The sequence below is a fragment of the Triturus cristatus genome, chromosome 2_2 (assembly GCF_964204655.1).
Source record: "Triturus cristatus chromosome 2_2, aTriCri1.1, whole genome shotgun sequence".
Taxonomy (NCBI): Eukaryota; Metazoa; Chordata; class Amphibia; order Caudata; family Salamandridae; genus Triturus; species Triturus cristatus.
In genome coordinates this window covers 199,093,534-199,118,120 of record NC_140582.1, presented here as the reverse complement: position 1 = coordinate 199,118,120, position 24,587 = coordinate 199,093,534, and the positions used below count along the sequence as shown (strand labels likewise).

At 47.4% G+C, this 24,587-nt stretch overlaps 1 protein-coding gene across 2 annotated transcripts in view; it reads right to left on the bottom strand.

Moving 5' to 3' along the window:
• METAP1 (methionyl aminopeptidase 1) overlaps positions 1-24,587 on the bottom strand; it is a 475,875-nt gene that overhangs the window by 224,445 nt on the left and 226,843 nt on the right. For both annotated transcript variants that reach the window (XM_085641167.1, XM_085641168.1), the window contains exons 4-5: positions 24,382-24,442; positions 5,554-5,645 (exon numbers count right to left, since the gene is read on the bottom strand). In XM_085641167.1, the coding sequence (XP_085497293.1) occupies positions 5,554-5,645; positions 24,382-24,442 (153 nt within the window). The remainder of the gene's footprint in view (positions 1-5,553; positions 5,646-24,381; positions 24,443-24,587) is intronic.

Sequence of the window (24,587 nt, the reverse complement as noted above, 5' to 3'; positions counted from 1 at the left end):
TCCACCAAGTTATCTCCTCCTGCACTGCGTGCGTAACAACCACTAGATCCTCCCAACTTCCGTTTGCTTGTGACCATTGCTGTTGTAGCCATTCCTGGAATGGTCTCATGTGCAGGCGTACATTCGGCACCAGCTGGATACACGACGCCATCATCCCCATCATCTTGCTCACTGACCTCACTGTCAGAGCTCGCCCCTTCTAGTAGAGCCGCGTCTCCTTCAGTAGGGCATCTGTCCTCCTGTCGCTGGGCACCACTGTGCTGTTCAGGGAGTTGATTTTTGCCCCCAGGAAAATCTTCACCTGCTCCGGATCCAGCGATGACTTCCCCCAGTGAATCGAGAACCCCAGGTTCGTCAGAGTGTCTGTTACGCGTTTTGCGTGCCTCTCGCACTTCTCGCGTGAGTTTGCCTTGACCAGCCAGTCGTCTAAGTAGGGTAGACATGGATCCCCTGCCTTCGTAGGTGCGCCGCGACCGCCGACAGGCATTTTGTAAAAACCCTTGGCGCCGATTTTAATCCGAAGGCCAGGGTTGTGAACGGGTAGTGTTCCTGGTCGATGTTGAACCTTAGAAGGCCCTTGTGTCTTCTGTTTATTGGGATGTGCAGGTAGGCATCCTTGAGGTCCACGGTGACCATGAAGTCCCCGTCTCTTATTTGGGGCAGTACCTCCTGCAGCGAAGTCATTTTGAACCTCTGCGTTCTGATGAACTTGTTTAGGTAACGCAGGTCCAGGATGGGTCTGAGGTTTCCGTCTACTTTCGGGACCACGAAGTAGTTTGAGTAGACCCCCTTGTTGCGTTCTCTGAACGGCACTGCCTCTATGGCTCTCTTTTCTAGAAGTTTCCGGGTTTCTTCTCTGAGTAGGGCCAGTTCTTGAGCCGATCTCTGCCTTCCCTTTGGTCTTCTGTTTGGAGGTCTTTTCTCCAAATCTACGCAGTACCCGTACTGCATGACGTTCAGTATCCACTTGTCTGTGGTTATACGCCGCCACTCCTGAAGGTAGAACCTCAGTCTTCCGCCTACTGGTGTTGTATGCTCGTAGACTTTTGAATCTTCTCTCCCCCCTGATGTTACTGTACTGCGCCTCACCCTTGGGGGCATGTCGAGGGTAGGCGTCCTCTTGCGTGCTGAGTCACTTTGATGAGGGCTGGTCACCCCCTCTCCTCTGGCCACGTCCGTTCCCTCTCCCGCGAAAGGACTGGCCCCGAGGTTGGTACTGCCAGTTTTGCTTCTTTTGACCTTGTTGTCCGTGACTATCAACCTGCTGACCCTGCTGGAACGTCTGGAGCGACGCCCCCTGCTGGCTTCCTCCCCTACCGTAGGGTCTCCTCGAGGGATTGCCTCGCCTCATTCCCCTCAGCTGTAGGGCCCCCATGGACCTCGCCGTTTCGTTTTCTTTTTTCAGCTGGGTGAGTTTCTCGTCTACTGTTGCTCCGAACAGTGTCTCTCCGTTGAAGGGGGTGCTAAGGATGTTGTTCTGCACCTCCGGTTTGAATCCCGAGATTCTTAGCCATGCATGCCTTCTCTCGGTGACCCCTATGGCCATTAGTCTTGCTGAAGTCTCTGCCCCGTCCAACGCCGTCTTTATACAAGAGTTGGCGATGTTTTTACCTTCGTCTACCAGGTGCGAGGCTCTCTGGCGGTATTCTTCGGGGAGGTGCTTTACTAGCTCCCCCATCTCGTCCCAGTGCTGGTACTGGTGCCTATTGAGAAGTGCATTGGAATTCGCCATGCGCCAGTGCATTGCGGCGTTCCTCTCGACCTTTCTTCCTGCGAGGTCTATCCTCCTGCTTTCTTTATCAGGTGGTGGCCCCGAAGTTGCTGGTACGTTGGCCCTTCTCCTGGCCGTGGAAGCTATGATGGAGTCGGCGGTGATGCTACCCTTGATGTAAGGGGGGGTCCAGAGAAAAGTGCTTATACTTCTTCTCCGTCCTTGGCGTGATCGAACGGCAGGTCGCTGGTTCCTTGAAGGCTTCTCTCCCCTGATTCATCACACTTTGTAGCATGGGGAGGAATTGGCTCCTCGTCTGGATGGGGAGCAGGGTCTCGAGGAGGAAATCGGCTTTCGGCCTCTTCGTCGAGTTTGACGCCGAAGGCTGTCGCTGCGCTCCTGACCACCATATTGTACACCCCGATGTCGTCGGGTGGCGAAGGCCTCGAAGGGTACGTGTCCACGGGCTCCTCCGGGTTTTCGGTGTCGAGATCCTGCCATTCGATGTCGTGGCTGGTAGATGGCGCCGAGCTGTAGAATGACTGCTGGTCTTCTTCCTCGGCTTCGCCTTCATAATAGGTCTCGTCTTCCTCTTCGAGATCTCTTGTCAGCCCCTCGGTGTCGAATTCGTCCTCGACTTCGACGACGTTCGTCAGTGGAGCCGTTGGAATCTTGAATTCCTTCATCTTGGCGTCGAACTCCTTCTTCCTTTGAAGGATGTTCTCCATTTCGGCCTCGAGCCGCCTCTTCTTTTTCTCCATCTCGGAGATGCTTTCGGCGTCGACCGCGGGCCTTTTCGGCGGAACTTGCGTCGGCGTCGACCGCTCTTTCTGCGTCGAGCGTCCCGTTTCATGGGTTGACTTCGACGATCCTTGCCTTTTGGCGTCTTTCGGCACCAGGGAGTCCTTTTCGAAGGATCCGCTCGGCCTCTTGTCCATGGTTACCCCCTTGGTCGTCGAACTTTTCGGCGCCGGGGCTCCCTTCGTGAACTTTGACTCCGATTTTCTCGAGTCACCCTCGGGTTTGAGGCATTTTCTGTTTTGAGTTCGACGATTCTCTTACCTAGTCTTCATTTTTCTTGTCGGTCTCTACGACCGTGAAGTTTTCGGGTCCCTCGGCGACGTTGTCCTCATCGTCCGTGGATAGGCCCAGATCGTAGAGCGACGGGGCCTTACCCTTGCCATCCATGCTGGCGTTGGCTCTTCTCTGCCGATCTCTCACTCGGAGCGTCTTCGGCGCGAAGGCTGAGCAGGCGTTGCAGTCCTTACTCTGGTGGTCGACCGGTAGGCAGAGGTTGCAGACCGGATGCTGGTCCTTCTGCGCGAACTTGTGGTGGCAGTTAGGGCAGAACTTGAATGGCGTCTTGTCCATTGCGCTCAGGGCCTCTGAGTGCGCATTCTCCAAGGGCGTCGGAGAAAAAGGCGCAAAACTTCCTTTCTTCGCGCTCCTGATGTAATCTATTCCTTTCCTGTGATATCTTCGTAGTAGTTATCGACGAAACTCGCTTTTCTTTCTTCTTCCTTCGATTGTAATTCTGGAGCTTCCCGATGACGATCCAGACCCAACGGCGGAAAAAAGAATCTGAAGATGGCGCCCAAAAGGTGGGACTTCCGCAGGAAGCACGACGACGTCACGAGAGGTGCACCAAATGGTGGGTCGTCGCCGCCCACCTGGGCTACAAAAAAAAAAAGAAAGACTATGAATCCGGACCCAACCACAAGATCGCGGAATAATGCACAGCATAGTGAATCCAGAAAGATTCACGCTGCAAAAACTGTGTTTCTCCACAGGAGTGGTGTTAGGAAAGACAGCTTCTATCTGTCCAAATTTCTCAGCAAGCCAATAAGGGAATTCATTCTTATCCTGCGGGCGTTTGCCCATGACTGAATTAACGGGATTGATGGTCACGCCACCAGGACCCGTAGGTTCTACAGCAGCGCCAGGTGGTCCCACCTGGACGTTGTGGGTTACGTACTGTATTACTGCTCTATATACGTGTATTAACAATGTGTGGAAGACGCGGAGCTCTGCCAGAGATGCAGATGTAAAAGCAAGTGAGTGTGGGGTAAACCTAGCCAAAACGGGCCATGTGGCCCCATCTATAGACACGGGGCCTAAACAAACTGCCATCATTGGGTGAGGAAGGGCGCCATTTAACCAAATACGGTGTTGCCAAGCTGTATGCAGAATCTCAAGAGCTCTGTAAGGCTGATACTGCTGAGGAATGGCAGTGGGAGTATATGAGTGAAACATATCAGTGCCATCCACCGCCGGAAAGGTGACCCAAGAATAAAAAAACTTCAAACTGGTGAGCCGGATTGGCTTCCACCACGAAAATAAGCGCGGCCCCAGCATCAGGGACTGCATAATGAGTCAAGTGCGCCCTCAGCGCAGCTCTGCTATGAGCCGTAATATCAACTGCAGCCGTTCTAGAGAAGACAGTAGACCAACTTAAAGAGCGGCAGCGCAAACTCGGGTTGTAAGAAAATAATTACCTTTTAAATCTTCAAGCTTGAATAAACCAATAAAAATGTAAATATAGGAGGTTTCTTCATCTTAGCTGTTCCGGAAACGGAAGTGAGGGGATTGTGGACCAGCACGAGCACTACTCAAGCGTCTCGCAGATAAGAACCAGACCAAAGGTTGGCGGCGCCATGTTGCGGGATTCTGCTCATAGCCAGAACTATGCACAAGAAAACAGGACCTCAGTAAATAGGGGTGTACCTCCTACCACATTAGTACCCAAAATCCCAACCGACTAGCAATAGCGTCTCATTCGGTCTCCTACAAATATCAAGAAGCTACGAATGCTTAGACAGCCCAGAATACGAGCACTCCTGACTCACCTCAGAGTCGCAGGAACAAGACAATCTTTCGCTCTCTGGTACTTGTCCACAATAAGAATAATCAGAGTCACTAAATAAGTTCAAAATGTTTATTTTGACTATAGTGATTCATCAAACAGTATGCAAACCACGACCAGCAGCAAAATGCATAAAGCGAGCATTATTAGCATTGTTACAATACCATAGAATACAAAGGGGGGGGGGGGGTCATTTTATAAAGACTGTGAAAAAGGCAAAATAACCAGGTCTAATCACCCTCCCCTTAGCAGTAAGAAGTTATTTTATATAACAGAAGATCTTATGTGTTATTAGCAGCCCCCCTACCTGAAAGCCTAAACGCGAAGGTTTACATCATAGGAACAGCAGAGCTCAGCTCCATGGAACAGCTTTCTTCAAATGTGTTTCAAAAACATGCAACAACACTATATCAAAGCACGATGCTTCCATATTGCAGCTGTTGGTAACATGTTTTGCCTAGGTAATAGGGACTGACCAGAACAGAACAACAAGAGACATTGTTGACTGACCTTGCACATTATGTTCAGACAGAATTTGAAGGGAGAACGTGAAAAACAAGCTTATGTACAAGGCAGAGGCAAAGTGTCGCGAAAACAAACTAGCAGAGGCGTGTGCAAATGCAGCAGCATATGGCAAGCAAAACTCATGCTAACTTAGCAATGTCGACAATGTATCCAAGGACCACATAAAACCATATAACATCTGTACCTAGTGTGCGGGAGCAGGGGCTGGCGGCGTCCTGCCATATTTTATCATGAAGCTAAGGTGTGGCCTCCAGGCACGTACCATATCACATTGTTCTACAATGATGTTGGCCACTATGAAGTGGCCAGGATAGGACATTTAGGGAACTGCACAAAATGTAACCAATAAATATGTGGCAGGGACAATTAGGTGGAAGTCAATAGCAGGTTGTTACATGTTTAACATACATTATTTTAACACAAGTACAGTTATATGATAAACATTTCCACTCACCCTACAAACTTGTCGCATTCCTTCTATGTCTTCTGTACACAACACTTTAATTTGTGACGTACCTTTTAATGACTGCTCAGATTCAGAGACACCTACAAAAGAAAAGGGCTGGTAAATCCATCAACCTAGGATTAATTATGTTCCGTTTTTCTTTATTCAAATCACTGTTCTAAGTTCACTGATCTAATCTAATGGCCAGAGTGCTGTTATACAAACTTTACTTGCCTGTCACAATCGGTTTGGGCTTGTATTGTTTTAAGTGACATGCTGTGCTCTTTCTTTTTCTCCCAAACCCGCTTGACCTTAGATTAAACATTTCTTCCCCCACTGGAGTACATGTAGGTTTAGTGAGCCTAGTAAAAATCTGTATTCAATATAAATAATTCCAATAATACTTTCCTACACGAACGAAGGCGAGAGCTTCATGTGAATCTACAATACAAGCAGCAAACCAATTGAAAGAGATAAAGAACCTTTGCAGCATGTGTTTATGCACAGCATTATATCTACATAAACTGAAATTTTCTAAAACTAGGGATAACCATAAACTGAGTAAAACCAGAGGAATTCCATCATATCAAAAAGTATAATTCATCTGCAGTTCTTTAACTCTTTTCGTGAACAACTAGAAACTGCTTCAGAATTATAGTCCAATTAAGCAACTAGCACGGAGAATGAAAATGTTGCGTACCCCCTTTAAGCGTTTGCTTGTAGCGCTGGAAATGTAAATGCTCTACAACTCCTGCCATCTAGTGTTGAGCTTCGACATTTGCAGTTATTTTTGGTCTGAAGAAATATTTCGAGTCACAAGGTAAGGTGACTCCATTGGCTCCATTGTTAGATTGTTTTTTGTCAGTGGGTGAGGGTACTATTGGAGCAGCATGTAGGACATTTAGATGACTATGCGTTGAAGTGCATAGCGAAGAAAAAGTAACCTGTAGCAATCATTTACTCCTGGGGAGCCTTGTCCCATGTCAATCCAGAGAACTACACGCTACAAACAGATGCTTACAGGGTAAGTAACATTTTCTACGGATAGCATGCATAGCTGCAGAAACATGCTCTGCACAGATTGTAAAGCAGTGCTCCCTTAAGCAACGGTCAGTCAGTCGATGGTGCAGATTCTTCAAAAAAATCCTAAGAAACGTTTGACCAACTCTAGCTTGTTGGGTGAGCTAGGACGTCTACACAGTAGTGTAGAGTGAATCTGTGCGTAGTGGACCGTGTAGCTGCCTTGCAAATGTCAGCTATAGCATGTTACCCAAGGAAGCAATATTATAAGGGTAGAATGCAGTTTGGGCCTAACAGGCAACATTGTCTTTGAGGTAGCAGGTTTGGATGCATTTGACAATCCACCTGGATCTGCCAAAGGGTGACCTTTGGGAGGTTTGTCAAATACAACGAAAAGTTGTTGCTGTCTGGCGGAAAGTCTTGGCTCTGTCAATGTAGGACATAAGGAAGTGCTTACATAAAGAGTGTGAATTGCCCTTTCTTCTACAGAGTCTGGTTGAGAGAAAAAGACAGGGAGCTCAATAGTTTGGTTGAGGTGGAAGGGGGATACGACTTTGAGGTGGAATTAGAGGTTGGTCTTAAGTATGACCCTGTCTGTAATGGACCTGAAATAAAGGCTCTTATAGTGAGGTGAAAGTCAGAAGCTCGCTGTAGGAGGCTGGCCTGGTATATGGTGCACACTTATTCAAGTGTAGCACCCCGCACCAATCCAGACAACCCTCTGGTGTTTTTAGTGGATAAGACAACCTCAGAAAGCTCTCCAAGTGGTAGCTGTGGAGAGCATCCTTCAGGCTTCATCTAGGAGGAGTGTAAAGTAGCTTGTTTCACCAGTATCTAACCTTATAGTGCAGTTTACGTGAAAAAAGAACCGCACAGTGTAGTTCTAAAAGGTTATTTGTTACAGACACTAACTCAATGCACTATCTCCTAGCCGGAGATATATTTACACTACACACAATACTTTGATAATATGACAGGTAAGTAGCATGAAAATACAGTGGACTCCTGGGGGAGCCCAAACCATATACAAAAATAGTGGACTGCGACTAGCGACCAAAGTCGTGAGTGGACCCAGAGGACTTATAAGTGCTGGGGGACCATGGAATACCCAAGGTAAGGTCCCAGGAACCCCATGGAGGATGTGTGCTAAGTGAATACACAATTGTGTGCTCAAGGTAAGTCAAAGGTGGAAGTTGTAGTTATAGTTCTTACAAAAAAGGACCCTTCCCAGAGGACTTGGCAGACACCCTGTGGAAGGTAGACGGTTCAAGAGTCACTGCACCCGTGGATACCCAGGAGACCAAGTTACCTGCCCCAAGGAAGCCGGGTGCGTAGGTACAAAGTGACATCGGGAACTGCCATTGACCCCAATGGAGGACTTCAAGTAGGTGCTGATGATGAAGCGGGAAGAGTCCGTTAGAATACAAGATTGGATTCAAGAAGAATAGTACCTGTAAGCAGAGTGGACAGAGTCTAGGGCACTCAGGGGTGACCAGGAGGAACGGGAGTCGAGTACCCACCAATGTCTGCTGTTTCAGGAGAGTGGACGGTGCCCTTGTCTCTGCAGCTGCGTAGACCAGGTGCCTCTGAGGACAACCAGGAAAGGTGTACGAGCTGTCCCACGCTGGATGTCGATATCCAGGGGGTCAGTGTCCGGCAGGAGCACCAACAGGCCTTGGCAACGGCAACACATGGAAGACAAAAGGGTACTCGGTCGAAACCAGCAAGATCCAAGAGACTCACCACATTCAAGTCAGTCAGGGTAGGCCCGAGCAAGCAGGGGAGCCTAATGGAATAAATGTAGACCCTCAACAGGGTCCGGAGATCACTGGAGATAAGTCGCCCAACCTTAGCAACGGCCAGCCAACGCAATGCACAGAAACTCCGTTGCAGCAGTTTCGATGAGGGATCCTGACCTCAGACTCCGTCTGAAGACAGTGCAGGCCTCAAAGACTTTGTAGAGCAGTCTTGTATGTTACTGAACATGTTGGAGTCCGTAGGAGCCCAGGATCAGCAATTCAGTCACCTGTATTGCGGTGCCTACAGATGCTGAGGAGTGACTCTTTCACTCCAAGAGAGATCTCTTCGGATTTCCACAGGCCCAGGATGGAACCTGTATGGAGCACGGACACAGATGGTGCAGCGATTTGCACAACAAAGAGGTCCGGAGTAGGGAGAGTCTTCCCGTTTGCAGTCTCGGTTCCTGAAGGGAAGTTCGATGCGGTCAGTCCGACTCGGTCAGCATAACTCGGTCGGGTTGTCCAGATGGGTTGAAGAGGACGCGAAGTTAGATCTGAATCAAATCCCACTACGAATCTAGGGACCCACCCACAGGTAAGCCCTTAAGTACCCTAAAGTGAGGGTTGGGATTATTCACAGGTCCCTCCCAGAGGAGGGGCTGGACAGAGGGGAGGATAATCCCATGTCCTTTGTCCAGTTTCACCCCAGAACTTGAGTCAATGGCTCTCTGAGCTGGTTTGAACTGGAGTATGCAAGGAGGGCACCAAATGTGCCCTTCTTGCAGACTATGTGGTGCTGGCAAGCGCTTCCACCCTGGCCTAATACGCTAAATCCGGCCTGGGAGGTAGTCACACCTCCCTGTGACAGAAACCTATTGTCTTACCTTCCCCTGCTCTGGCTTGACCCAGCGGCAGAAGGGCAGAATCTTATCTGTGGTCGGCAGCAGCCCTTGGTTGCTGTCAGGCTCTGTAAGATCGGTCCCGGTAGCATTGAGGGCTCCCCGGAATAGCCCTACTGTGGATGGATAATACCTCCAGCACCGGATACGGTGTTGGGGTAGGATTCCAACATGTTTGATACCAAACACGCCCAGGTTTGTTCCAGTCAGTTTAGAGATGTTCCTCGCGTAATTACGCATGGCCTCTCTATATCGTAATGGCTGACTCACTTACAAAGCCTAGAGAATGGACTCCAGGGTTTGTAGGGATGGTCTGCTTATGCAGGGCTCCCCTCACACTCAGGACCGAGCACCCTGCCCTTTGTGACTGAAATGCCTGCTAGAGGGGCGGCTTATAAGTTTCAAGTGCAGTGATGTTAGATATAAGGAGACTTCTATCTTTTGTGAAAGGTGCCTGCACCAACTCACACAGGCTGAAATGGCAGGCCTGTAGTCAGGAGTTTGGAGGGTCGCTTCTGGGTGGCATACAATATGCTGTACCCCATGGGAGACTCCTAGTGTACCTAGGCACCTTAGTACCATATAGTAGGGACTTACTAGGGTACACCAGCAACTAATTAGTAATGTACCAAGGTACTCACCATGGAGGAAGCAGTGACTGGGGTCCTGATTAGCAGGATCCCAGTCAAGCTAGTCAAAATAAACAGTATAACACCAGCAAAAAGTTGGGGTAACCATGAAAGCATATGCTACTTTCCTACACTCGCCAACACATTTTAGGGATGGGGCAGTGACAAGGAAGACAACCTTCCAAGAGAGGAACTGTAAAAGACACAAGTGCACTGGTTAAAAATTAGTGCCCATAAATCTACTAAGAAGGATATTAAGGTTCCAGACTGGGGCAGGAGGAACGCTAGGTGGGATGACTAGTATAATGCTCTCCATGAAAGCCTTGATAATAGGGATCTTGAAGACTAATGTTCCCTGACTTGCATGTAAGCTGCAATGGCGGCCAAGTGGAGGCATATGGAGATGCAAGCTTATACTTTAATTTTATAAGTGAAGACAACTGACAAAACCTTTCCAACTGGCATCGTAACAGGCACACGTAGTGGGTCTGCATGCTTCCTTGATAATATCCATGCATTACGGAGGGAGATGGAGGTAACCAAACTCTAGGACCTCAGAAGCAAAATCGCTAGATTGGGTTGTCTGGGTTTTCAGAGTCTGACCTTGTCTTGATCCTGCGTGAAGGTCTGGCCTGTGGAGCTTCTCGTGGGGTACAACTGATATTTCAAGAAGGGTCGAGCACCAGGGATGTCTGGCCTATGAGGGAGCCATCAGGATGAGGTAAGTGGTTTGCCAGAGCTTCCTGACCACATGCAAAAGGAGCAGGAGTGGAGCAAAAGCGTAGGCAAAGATCCCTGACCTGTTCATCCATATAACATTGCCCAGAGACTGAGGATATGGAAACCTGGAGGCGAAGTTTGGCATTTTGTGTCATGAAAATTGATGACAAGGTCGACCTCAGGGTTCACCAACAGAAGAAAGATTTAAGAGTGGAGTTCCCACTCGTGGATGTGTTGCTGCATCCTAATGAGCAGGTTCGCAAAGTAGTTTTCAACCCCCGGGAGGCACTCCACCAGGAACTGTATCCGATGGTAAATCAGATACAATACAGAATACTCTGCGCTAGTGACGATAACAACGGGAAAAGTGTGCTGCCTTACTTCTATATGTAATACACAGCAGTCATAATCTCCATCTTTACAAGGACCACTTTGTGTAGGAGGACATGAAGGAAGGCTTTAAGAGCTTGCTTGGTAGCTAAAAGCTCCACGTGATCGGCGAGAAGGCCTTGCTGATGTAGTGATCACAAACCCAGAACTGTCAGTTCTTGGAGATGTGCTACCCAACCTGAAAGAGAACAGTATGTGGTGTTTGTCATCTACTGATTGGGGTCCATGAAAGCCTAGCACTGACAGGTTGTTGCTGCTTCACCACTGCAGAAAGCCAAAAGGTGCTAGCTAGTATCAACACTAGATCTTCGCTCTGACCCACCGCTTGTAACCAACGCACAGATAAACACTTCTGGAGAGGGCACATGCGTGGTCTGGCCTGTGGGACTACGGTTATGCAGGAAGCCATCACTCCAAGAGATGCATTACTCAGGCCTCGAAAAATCCACTCGACCACCTGAGTGAGATTTTCAGGTCGATCTATTTTTAGAATTTACTCGTCCCTGCTGGCTAGTTAACTTGAGCTGAAAGGAAAAGGTGTTCTTTTCTTTCAGAAAGTGAACGAGCAATAAAGAGGCCTTTAAATCTTGTCTTCGTCTTGACACATTCGCAGTCTGTTCAAGGACAGAGCTCAAATATCAGTTTGTTTTTATTAATTGTTGCTTATCTGCACCTGGAAAATGGTGTTTAATTTTCTCTCTCTTGTTATAGGAAGCGCTTTTTGTCAAGGGAGTTATCTGACAAAAATTGTGGAAAAAAGGCTGCAAAATGTCAGGGTTTTTTTTTCTAACAACATTTAAGCAGCTTGTAAATGAATAGAACAAGTATATATCAGGAATTAAGAAAACTTTATTTTGTAATTCATAAGTGTGATGCAAACAAAGATATACATAGGAGCATAACAAATCGGAACACTTTACTTGGTGATGTGCAAATCAACAAATATTTGCAGCAACTCGATTTCCAGACATTGTACACTATGTAGTTTTGAAACATGTCAGTGGGAAATTCTGTGGCCATTTGAATGTAAAATCTGCTAATTGCAAATGACAATGTGCTGCTACTGCAGGCTTTAGTTATGTATTTAATAAAAGTGACAGTCTTTAAATATGATTTGAGAAATGTTCCTGCCCCCGAACTGATGACAATGCAGTTAATGGACTGAGGCAAGTCAGTGGTCATGTGTATCCCAAATGTGGCTAGATTTGTATTATATATGGAGCAAACGTTTACTCTAATAAATCAAATAAGAGTATTCTGTACAGCAGACTTGCCAAATTGGCATATTTGAAGTTGCTCTCATGTGTGATCAAGAAGAAAATGGCATCTCAGGCAATTAAAATACTTGCCCAGGATCCCAATTTTAAAACAGTTTATGGGTCAAGAGCATTAGAATTCGGTCGAGTAGATTATTTGAATCACTAGACCTGCAGGTCTAGCAGAATTGTTAGGATTTTTCGAAGCCCGATTACTGTTCTGACTGGTAGGTAACAATATGGCCTAATAAAGGCAACATCTGTTGCAAAGCTTTTACCATGCCTTGGCTGGGGTAAGCTTTGCCCCTGACTAAATTGAGGTCGGCCTTTAAGAAGGGCTGAATCTGAAGAGGCTGGAGATGGGATTTGGAGGAATTTATGGTAAATCCCAACCTGTGTCAAAGGGAGATGGTGGCCTGAGTGTGTGCCAGGCACTGCTGCTTGCCTGCACTCTTGATCAGCCAATCGTCAACACAGAGAAACACATGGATACCCCCATTCTCATATGGGCAGTCACCACAGGTAGGCATCTGGTGAACACCCCCTGAGCTATGGTGACTCTGAAGGAGAAAAAGAGGAAAGTCACTGTTTAGAGGTAGAGACTTCCTAATTTGGGGAGGGGGCAGAGGGGAGGCTCTGCCTTTACCTCTAAAGTTGTGACCCCTGGAAGGAACCCAAATGTAACCTCGGCTCTATTGCTGGATGGAGATCTCCTCCTGTTGCCAATAGGGTAGGGACTGGTCGGGAGAGGTGCCACTACCCTTCTGTCCCCAGCTGACCGTGTCTGAAGGGCACCCATGGCTTTAGCGGGGCCTTTCTCCTTCCTAATTTTCTCTACTATCTCATCAACTTCTGGCATTAAAATGTGTTCCTATCAAAGGTAAAATTGATGAGACGCTGCCTGACTTCTGGCTTGGAGCTAAGAGAAGGGTGCGTAGCCTGGAGTGGTGGTATAGAAGACTGCTGTATTACCCCTCAAGCTGAAGAATCGGGAGCATCCTGAGCACAACAGATGGTACAGTTAGAGATGAGTTTACCTTACGCTACTATTTCATCCCATCTTTTCCTATGTTCTGGGGAAAGATGCTGGTGCAGGTCCGCTAACTTGTCCTACTGTGTTCTGTGGCACCAAAACAAAAGACCCACGCATTTGTCATGCACCAGTGGGTTGCGGCACCTACTGCTACCCTCATGCCTGCAGCCTCAACTCACTTACTCTTCTTATCCGGACAAGGCATTAACCATGGCTTGTGCTGCTACTCGTTTGTGGGCAGTGGCAAGCACAGGGGCACCTGAGGGGCCATGCCTGCTAATGTACCAGGGGTCAGAGGGAGATGGCTTATATTTGATCTCTATCATGGGTGCAACGACCAGGGATTTCACTGGCTCCATAAAAGTCCATGTGGCAGCCTGAGCATAACTTTTAACATGGGAAAGAACTGGATCAAATGCCCATCTGTGGTTGCGGACTACCAATGAGTGACTACAGCCAGGGAGAGGTGCCAATTGGTCATCTTTGGTTAACAAGGAGCATAAGGAAAAACTGTGCAAAATAGCAATGACCTGAATATCAGGCTGACAGGTTGGCTGTGCTAACAGGGAACGGAACAGGGAACGGGGACAAAGTACTTTGCCAAATTGCATGCTCATTTTACACAAGAAGAAAACATCTAAGTCACAGGAAAATAATGAGGTCTCACATTAAAAAGGGGCCTGCACTTAACAACTACACATAGCACAGAATTTAAAGGCAGCAGCCAGCCCTCAGTTGTCACTCTTACACTTTTTGTTTTAAGATAATGAGGAAATCTGGTCAAGAGGAAGGGGGGATCAAAGTCATCAAAAGATATAAGGATGTTAGGAATAGTGAAATGGACACAATGACATCAAGGCTGGGTTTCAAGCAGTGAGAAATAAGGGTGTATTTCTCATTCCTATAAAATATCATCTTCCCAGGTTGAGATATTTCCCTGGTGTTGTAATTAACTTCTGTTCATTCAGAGTTTTCTTTGTTGAAATGAGGGATAACAAGCAGCCTTTGTACTAATTGCACTAAATACTCTAGGTATTGACTTTTAATTTGGCCTTTCTCACTCTCCAATCTTCAACCACCCCAATACATTTTGCCATGTTTTTGCATCTAAAGTCTGTCAAAGAGAGACTGCACGTACTTTATTTACTGCACTACTTTGAATTCCAATCTCTGTGCAAGCTCTCATTTGAAAAAGGATCAGAATTGTACACAATACTTGTAATCAATGCTTAAGAAGAGGCATAATAAGCATAGGTGAGACAACATGGGCACTTTGCTATTCCTATCCTGCTCAGAGACTCCGAAGGGTCTCAAAATGAGGAACCTGTGCATCAAATGAAAGGGAGCAAAAATGATGGCGCTCTCGGATATCACATCAGACACAATGTCTGAAATCCTTCTATCTGGATGCAGAAAAAGTCTCTTAGAATAACTTGCAGAGAAGGCGAATAACTAAAGAAGTGCCACTGTGTTTCAGAAAAGTGCTGTGATAGCAGGGAGGCAGCCCGAAAACCTTTGAGGAATTACAGATGGATAATCAGGCCCTGAACATTGTAAGCACTATTGCAATCAACATGCTTCAAATTGTCACCTATAAGAAATAGGTACTTTGGATCTTTCTCCATTGGAGGAAATGGAAAAGATCCCATTAGATCTGTAGCATCATTGAAAGTATCAAAACAGACACACTGGAAAACCTGAGTGTTAAGTATGCAATCCATTCCAACCTAAAGATGATACTTCTCAATATCTTGTATTATGGTCTATCAGAATTACTCTACACTGTACAAAATAGGTCTGGTTGAAACAACAACTTGTACTGGGTTTAAGAATGAGGCAGGATCTCTTCATAAAATCTAGGGGTGCGAGGCATTCCAAGCATTTTGGGCAAGGTGCATACTGAACTGGCAGCAGTTTTAAAATCATAGTGGGAACACAGTCTACGCCCTGCTGTCCAGGGGAAGTGGATGAAGAAGACTTACACAAGAAAACATTCTATGCACAAGGTATGATGTAAGCAAGATGAAATACTAGTAAAATGAATATGCTACTTACCAGTATGCATCTGTTCTTGGCATGTAGGGCTGCTGACATTCATATCTGTGCATAGATCGCCGCCTAGTGTTGGGTCCGGATGTTTGCACGTTGTTGTCCTGGAAGAGTCTTCGAAGTATCCTTGGATAGGTGACTCCTCCCCTGGACTACAGTGCGCATGGGCATCCTCTCCATCCTCAGATTGTTTTTCGCCATTGTGGCAGTGATGGAGTAGATACAGAAAGTGATGACCATGCTTGCAGTAATTCTGAGAGCTGCAGCTGCGACAGGCGCCGGGGAGGAGGGAGGGCGATATGAATGTCAGCAGCCCTACATGCCAAGAACAGATGCATACTGGTAAGTAGCATATTCAGTTCGAGGCATGTGGGCTGCTGAATTCATATCTGTGCATAGAATACATAGCAGTGCCCTCTATTAGCGGCGGCTACCCGTGCCAGCTGCAGCGGTCTGAAAAAGTGTTTTGAGAACAGCCTGTCCTACAGCTGCCTGCTGTTTTGACTGCACATCTACGCAATAGTGTTTTGTAAATGTGTGTGTAGTGGACCATGTGGCTGCTCTGCATATATCATGCAGGGGAATATTTCCTAGGAAGGCCATGGAAGCCCCCAACTTACGTGTTGAGTGGGCTCGTGGTGGAATAGTTAATGTGCGTTTTGCCTTTTGATAACAGATTTGAATACACTTAACTATCCATCTGGCTATCCCTGCTTTGGAGATGGCGTTACCTTTGTGGTGTGGGGCAAAGGCAACGAACAGTTGTTTTGTCTTCCTGAATGGTTTAGTCCTGTCGATGTAGTACATGAGGGCCCTCCGTACATCTAGTGTATGTAGTGCCCTTTCTGCAACAGTTTGTGGGTTTTGGAAGAAAACGGGCAGTTCAATAGTCTGGTTCATGTGGAACTGCGATATTACCTTGGGCATGAACTTGGGGTTGGTACGTAGTACGACCCTGTTAGCGTGAACCTGAATAAATGGCTCTTGAACGGTTAGTGCCTGGAGTTCACTAACTCTTCTGAGGGAAGTGATCGCTACTAGGAAGGCCACTTTCCAGGTAAGGAATTGAATCTCGCATGAGTGTAGAGGTTCAAAGGGTGGACCCATCAGGCGTGTGAGGACCAAGTTGAGGTTCCACATTGGAGCCGGTGGGTGACTAGGTGGAATGACTCGTTTGAGCCCTTCCAAGAATGCTTTGATGGCAGGCACTCTGAATAGAGAGAGGTGCTGCCTGGTTTGCAGATAGGCTGATATTGCGGTCAAATGGACACGTATAGTGGTGTACGCCAGATTGCATCGATATAGGTGTAAGAGATAACAGATGATGTTTTGGATGGATGCGTCCAGCGGGTTGATGTCATTATTTCCGCAATAAATGACGAACCTTTTCCATTTGGCTGCATAGCAAGCTCTGGTAGTGGGTCTCCTGGCCTCCTTGATGATGTCCATACAGTCAGGTGGCAGGTTGAGATAGCCAAACTCTAGGACTTCAGGAGCCAGATCGCCAGATTCAGCTGTTGCGGATCTGGGTGCTGAACCTCTCCATGGTTCTGCGTCAAATGCGCGGGTTTGATCCGCAGCCTTTGATGCGGCACCACGGAAAGTTCGAGGAAGGTGGTGTACCACGGCTGGCGTGCCCACGTGGGAGCAACTAGGACGAGTGTCAGGGAGTGTTGTCGGAGTTTGCGGGCCACTAGCGGTATCAATGGCGCTGGGGGAAAAGCGTACGCAAATCTGCCGGACCAGTTCATCCATATCGCATTGCCCTGCGACTGCGGATGTGGGAATCTGGCGGCGAAGCTTGGGCATTTTGCGTTTTCGCTTGTCGCGAATAGGTCTATCTCCGGATGACCCCACTGCTGAAAGTACGGTTGGAGTACTGATGGGTGTAACTCCCACTCGTGCATTTGGTGGCTGTGTCTGCTGAGCAGATCCGCCATCTGGTTGTCCTTGCCAGGGAGGTGTTCCGCCATGAGGAACATGTTCCTTTGAATGGCCCACTTCCACATGCTCTGAGCCAGATGAGACAACTGTGGAGAGTGTGTGCCTCCCTGTTTCTGTATGTAGTACATTGCGGTCATGTTGTCCGTCCGGATCAACACGACCTTGTTGCATAGATGTACTTTGAATGCCTTCATGGCTAGGAAGATTGCCATCAATTCCAGAAGGTTGATGTGCAACTTCTTTTGTTGTGTTGTCCATAGTCCTTGCACTGTGTAGTAGAGTACATGAGCTCCCCATCCCTGGAGAGACGCGTCCGCTGTCAGTACTATTTGTGGGACAGGCTCTTGGAACGGTCGGCCCTTGCAAAGGTTTTGTGGATTCCACCAATGCAGAGTTGTATGCCCGACCGCTCACCAACACTAGGTCCTTTAACTGTCCTTGAGCCTGATTCCACTGACGTGCTAGGCACTCCTGAAGTGGGCGCATATGTAATCTCGCGTGCGGGACTATGAAGATGCAGGAGGCCATCATGCCTATCAACTGCATGAAGACTCGCGCTGGAAGTGAGTGATTGGGTTTGAATTTGGAGATCAGCAGTTGTATGCTGTCGATCCTCACTAAATTTGGCTGAGCTGTGGCCGCCAGAGTGTCTATAGTCGCACCTAGGTACTGTTGTACGTGTGCGGGCTGGAGATGGGACTTTGGATAATTCAGTGAGAATCCCAGACTGTGAAGAAGGTGAATGGTGCGGGACATGTGGCTTGCACATTGCTGGGCTGACTTCGCTTGAACGAGCCAGTCGTCTAGGTAGGGGTAGACGTGTATATGCTGCCTCCGTAGATGTGCTGCCACCGTAGCTAGGCACTTCGTGAAAACCCTGGGCGCTGTTGTCACGCCGAAGGGAAGGACTTTGAACTGATAGTGCTGCCCCTGAACAGTGAACCTGAGGTATTTTTTGTGTGAGGGGTGGATGGGTATGTGAAAGTACGCATCCTTGAGGTCCAGTGTGGCTAGGAAGTCTCCCTGCTTGAGAAGCGGAAGGACTTGCTGTAGAGTGAGCATATGAAAGTGCTCTGAAAGAATGTACTGGTTCAGGGGTCTCAGGTCCAATATAGGTCTGAGCGACCCGTCCTTTTTTGGAATTAAGAAGTAGAGGGAGTACACTCCCGCACCCTGCTCGTGGATGGGTACGACCTCTATAGCGCCTTTTAGAAGCATACTTTGCACTTCTTGCTGTAAGAGCGTTAAGTGCTCTGAGGACATAGGACGGCTTCTTGGTGGTATTGTGGGTGGAGTGGAGGTTAACTCCAGACAGTAACCGTATTTTATAACATCTTTGACCCACCTGTCCGTGGTGATGGAATTCCACGTGGACAGGAACCTTTGTAGCCTTCCCCCGACAGGTGTTATGTGGTCGGGAGGAAGGGAGAGGGCGTCACTGCTTGTTCTTGGGGGAGGACCTGGTGTTGCCGTAGCCGCGTCCTCTGCCCTTTGTGCTGGAGCCACGATATCCACCTCGGGTGTGTTTATCATAGGTGGTCTGTGTATTGCCTTTGTTATATGTTTGTTGTGACCCCTGTCCTCTACCTGCTCCCTTGTTTCCGGGGCGACGAAAGGAGCCGCTCCGAAAGGACTGAGTTTGTAGTGCGCCCATGGACTTTGCAGTGTCCGTATCCTTTTTTATCTTTTCGAGGGTGGTGTCAACCTCTGGCCCGAATACATAGTCGGGGTTGACGGGCTGGTTCAGTATATTGTTTTGTACCTCAGGCTTGAATCCTGAGATCCGTAGCCAGGCATGTCGTCGCAACATGACGCTTGTGTTTATGGCTCTGGCAGCCGTGTCTGCAACATCTAGTGCGCATTTGATGGAAGCGTTCGTTAGTAGCTGTCCTTCTCTGATGAGCATTTCTGCGCCTTCCTTGAACTGGTCAGGGAGATGTTGGAATATTTGCTCAAGTGTGTCATAGTGCGCTCTATCATAGCGAGCAAGGAGCGCCTGAGTGTTGGCTATGCGCCATATGTTGGCAGCTTGGGCGGCAACTCGCTTGCCAGAGGTTTCTAACACCTTGGACTCTTTGTCCGGGGGAGGAGCGTCACCTGTTGTTTGCGAGTGTGCCCTCTTGCGTGCATTCGCTACGACGATGGAGTCGAGTGGTAATTGTCCTCTGATGTAAGTAGGATCCCCAGGTGCTGATCTGTATTTTTTATCAATCCTGGGGTTTATCACTCGTGCCCTGGTGGGTTCTTTGAAAATGTCCTTGGCTGGCTTGAGGACCCCCTTTAACATTGGCAGAGTCTTTACATGTCTTTCTGAGGATGCAAAGGTGTCCATTAGAAAGTCATCTTCGATGGTATCAGAGTGAAGCTGCACCCCATGGTTATTGGCAGCACGTTCGATAAGAGCATTGAACGCTGCAGTATCCTCCGTAGGAGATGTCTTTGCCCCATAGAGTTGTGGATCCTGTGCATCGAGAGGTGCACTGGGGTCTGCAGGGTCGCCCCAAGTTTGATCAGGGTCCTGCTGGTCATCAGGGTCCGTGTCTACATGGTAGGGGACTTGGTCAGCCATGTAGTCCTCCAATGCGTCTGTATCGGAGCGTGTGGGGGAGAACCGGTGTGGATCCTGGTAGGATGAATGGAAGGGTTCATAAAGGAGAGGTTCCGATTCTGCAGGCAACTTCCTTTTTAGTGGGATCCTGAAAGGGTCCAATGGCGGCTCCGAAGTTATCCTTCGGTCCTGGAGAATCATTCTGCCAGTGCCGGCGTCGATGATACGTGCTGGAGACGTCTCAGCAGGTGTGACCGTAGGTTGGGTGACCCGTGTCCTGAGTTGGAACATTTTTGGGATTGTTGACGGAGGCAAGCCGAAGGTAATGTTGGTCGGCACCGAAGAGGCTGCGGGAGCTCCGACCGAACCGGAGCCCGACGTGTCCTGGAGGACAGGTGTGGTTTTGCTGCCTTGCGTCACACCAGGTCGGACTTGGGGCGCCTTCGAGGCTTTGGCACCGGCCAGGCTCGTAGAGGCGGCCGTAGATTTTTTCGGTGCCGGAGGGTCATCGAGTCGGGGTGAAGAGATCACCGTCGAAGTCTTCGATACCTGAGGCTTAGGTGTCGTCGAGGGAGCGATGTGAGACACAGCAGGCGGTACGGCCCTTGGTGTCGTCGGTGCCGGTAGCCGAGCAGGTTTGTCGGTGCCGATGGCTTTTTTCCGTTTGTCGACTCCAACGTCGCCCGCCTCAAGTTCGGCACCGAAGTCCCTCTTGGTGCGGTCGGTGCCGACGCGGTGCGCTGGCGTCGAAGGCCTCGATCCGACCAGCGCTACTTTCAGTTTCGGTTTCGGTGGAACCTGAGCAGCTTTCGGTTTCGGTTTTGTGATAGGGAAACCAGCCTGTTTATGTAGTAATGGCTGCCGCTGAACGTCCGAGGCCGGGCCCGAGGGCGGGGCCGAAGAACTGCGGGATGGGTCTCGGGTAAGGCCCGAAGGCGATCCCTCGACCGGAGCCATAGGCTGTGGCACTGGTGTTTGAACGGTTTGAACAGGTAGGCCTTGTTCATCATTGGAGCTACTTTCTTCGGCCCCGAAGGCCTCCTCGTCGTCTCCTACCTCGGTGTCGACTTCACCTCTGTGGAAGAGTGACTCGTCTTCCTCGTCCGATCCGGGTTCGTGTTCGGAAACGGGACTGGAGGGCAAGACTTCCAATTCCTCGACGTCCTCGGCCTCGCCGAAGATGTCTGTCGGGGCCGGTGCCGCGTGCTGCGCCTCGAGTCTCGCCGCTCGACGATTCCGCAGAGTCTTCTTCGAGCGGAACCGGGCACAGGCCATGCATGTTGATTCGTCGTGGTCCGGCGAAAGGCATTTGTTGCACACCGGATGGACGTCGATGTGTGGGTACTTCGCATTGCATACCGGACACCTTTTGAATGGCGTCCTGGATTCCATCGTCGAAGTCGTCGATGGACAGGTAAATGCGAAAGCAGTCGGTGCTGAAAGTTAGTAAACTAACAAATTCTATCGAAACCCGATCGATAAACAGTACCGACGCGAACTAAAGGCCTTTTGGCCTCGAAAAAATATTTTCCTAACTTGAGCTAAGATAGCACATCCGAACCCAATGGCGGAAAAAAACAATCTGAGGATGGAGAGGATGCCCATGCGCACTGTAGTCCAGGGGAGGAGTCACCTATCCAAGGATACTTCGAAGACTCTTCCAGGACAACAACGTGCAAACATCCGGACCCAACACTAGGCGGCGATCTATGCACAGATATGAATTCAGCAGCCCACATGCCTCGAACATTGATGTAATTCAGTCATCCAGATATTAATTAATGGAATTGAGAAATCAAATGGGCATGGAAAGTCTAAATGCCAAAGTCGAAGTTGTTCCTGAAAGTAACAAATATGGGCTCCATGGCAAGAGGAATAGCTGTGTTCAATGCTGGGGAGTAATTGTCTTCCTAGGAGGATCTTGGACAATTAAGGATTGGGCCGATTGGTTTTTGAGCCACAAAAGGGAAGGGGTGAGAACTTATGTGGAGCCATGTATCCATGACTCCCATTATACCTCTGTGTTTAATATATTTGGCGTATTGCCTAGGCATCTTATTGTATTTCTTAATTAAAGCTAGTTTACATTACATTTTTGGCTAAAAAAAGCGGTTTATAAAAATATTAACTTGCAAATCCTATGTGATGGCCCAAAAAATCTCTTACATCAAAGAAGACATTGAAACTTGTGGAATACAGAGTTACCACTTAGACGGAGATGGCAGATTCAGCCGATCTGGCTAGCACCAAAACCAAAGAAAAGTGGCTGTAGAAGTCCTCGATCATGGTCCAAAACAAATATGAAGATTCTTAAGAGTAAAAGGAAAATGAAGATTCTTAAGAGTAAAAGGAAAAAGAACTTTCCGATAAAGTGCTTAACTGAAGACAATCTACAATTCAACCTATGCATGAGATTAGGCACAAAACGACATTCAGATTTGTATTAAATTCATTTTAGTTGTTTTTGTATAGTGCTCCTGTTGTCTAGAAAAAACTTTAGAGCTCCTTTAAGGGACATGTAAAGTACCCCCATGATTAGCCATTTTTGTCTGTGACACTTCAACATGTAACTTTTGTTTTAATTTCGGACTTCTCTATACAAATTCAATCCCTATGTGAACGAAAAACACTTTTCCGGAGACAGTCATCAAAATGAGCTTACTTTGCCCCACTAGAGGAAAGTTAATCCCGGAATGAGAAGCAGGCATCAGACAAACACACACCTGCAGTCATAGGTGCCACTACTTTAATAAATGAAGGCCTTTAGTTATCTTATTTGCTCATCCACGAGATTCCAGTTTCAAAAAGAAGTTTCCTGCTAGTGTCCTTCACCAGCAAGTTCTCGCCCACTTTGCTTTTGTGGGGATAGCTAAAAAAAAAGTGTCATACCTTCAGTTTCTCTGGCGCCTTTGTACAGCCTGTTACAGTTCTTACAATAGGTTTGCCCATGTTTCCCAAAGTATTTCCAAAGTATTAATATGTACATACATGAACTGTACTGTACCTATGTCCTTTACTTTGCGTTTCTTCCATAAGGAGGTCAGCTTTCACTGTTGATGAATTTACTCTGCCAAATCCACCTCTCTCATTCGAAAGGTATTTGTAAGAAATGCAACCCTCGTCACCGCCATAAATGAGTACAAATTACTGAATACTGTGGTGTTGCGGATTTTGATCTCTTGAGACATAACATTTTAAAGAAAATTTCTACTTTGAAATCGAAGATACTCACAACCATCTGTTGCTCAACACCAAGCAAAGCTTTAAACCAAGTCCACCGTAAGGGAAAATCCCTTTGTAATACCAAAAAGCTGTACCATTTTAGATTAAAGTCAGAAATAAGAAACAGTGGCAAAGATTGAGGATCACAAACTCCACCGTTGCTGATAAATGTAAACTTTGGCAGCCAAGTATGGGTTGCTAAGGTTATGGAAACACTTGAAAGCATGACAAGTCAATTAAAACAGTATCTAGTTTGAAACTGTAAGACAGAATAGCTTTTCTAAATCTTAGAAATATTTTTCACTTTCTTCCTCTGAACACAAGGCAACTCCCACATTCTTCGCCATCTACTGCTTACCTGGATTTTGTTCTGCAAACCCATAATAAATTGAATTACAGACATATGGTCTAAATTGCTGAGCCGGTTATGCTGGTCAATATTTTTGAGAAAGCAGAGATAGAATCTTGCATGCTTAGACACTGAATGATTACTTTTGTTTGTCCTACTGCTGTATGGGACTTAATAGAAACATCCCGGCCTACAATTGCAGGAAAGCCTTTCTCTTTGTTTGAGGGCCTTCAATCATTAACTGAGCGGCACCAAAAGCGGATAATGAGAATTATAAGTATCTGGCATGGGCTATCTCAGAATAATGCCCCCACTGATAAGGACACTGGGACTATGCTGAACAAGAAACAGTGAGTAACATTTAAACACAGTAAGGACAGTATCATATTTTGGTGGAATACATCACAATAGAGAACTACTCGACAGGTCAGTAAACCTATGTAGTCATACCGCTAAAGTGGTAACAGGCCAGCAACCTAAATCTGGAACTAGGTAGGCAGGTTGAAATAAAGAGGAAAGAATATTGGGACATGGCCACAGGAGCAATGCCAACACATCACCTGGGAATACAAATGTATGATGAGGGCAATAAGGCCAGAAATGCCTGGCGGAGGAAGCTAGGCTGAAAGACAATGAATGTCGTCTCAGGAAGTAGAGGCAGAAGAGATGCTGCTCGAGTCTTTATTGAACAGTTTAATTCAATTAATCGCAGGTATGTTGGTTTAGCAGAAATCCATTGATCAGTGGATCGCTTTGGAGGCCTGATGGGCATAAAAGGACATCACTGCATGCCGATGATATCCTCCTTTATCATACTACGGATCCAAAGAATTCCATTCCCAGATTACTGTAAGATTTCTTTATTGGAAAATTGAATTTGAATACATTTGTACTCCATCTGATCAGAACCGAGGGCACATAACTGGAAAAAATTTTTTGCAATATTTCGGTTCAAAAGCAACACTCTTGGAGAGCCAGAATGCAATGCTTTTACAACAACTAAATTCTGTAAGTGCAAGACAAAAATCTGATCCCATACCTAAAGGATGATCTGCGTAGTCTGGCCTCTGAATGTAGCTAGGCACCAGCCTCATTGGCATCTACATGAAAAAAAGGGAGAAGCGATCAACTATACATACAAGCTAGAACTGCAGGTTAGACATTGTTATTTCATGGAATCTAAGTTACATTCCAGTGGATATTTTATTTACATTATCAAAATGCAACCTAAGTAAATTTCATAAG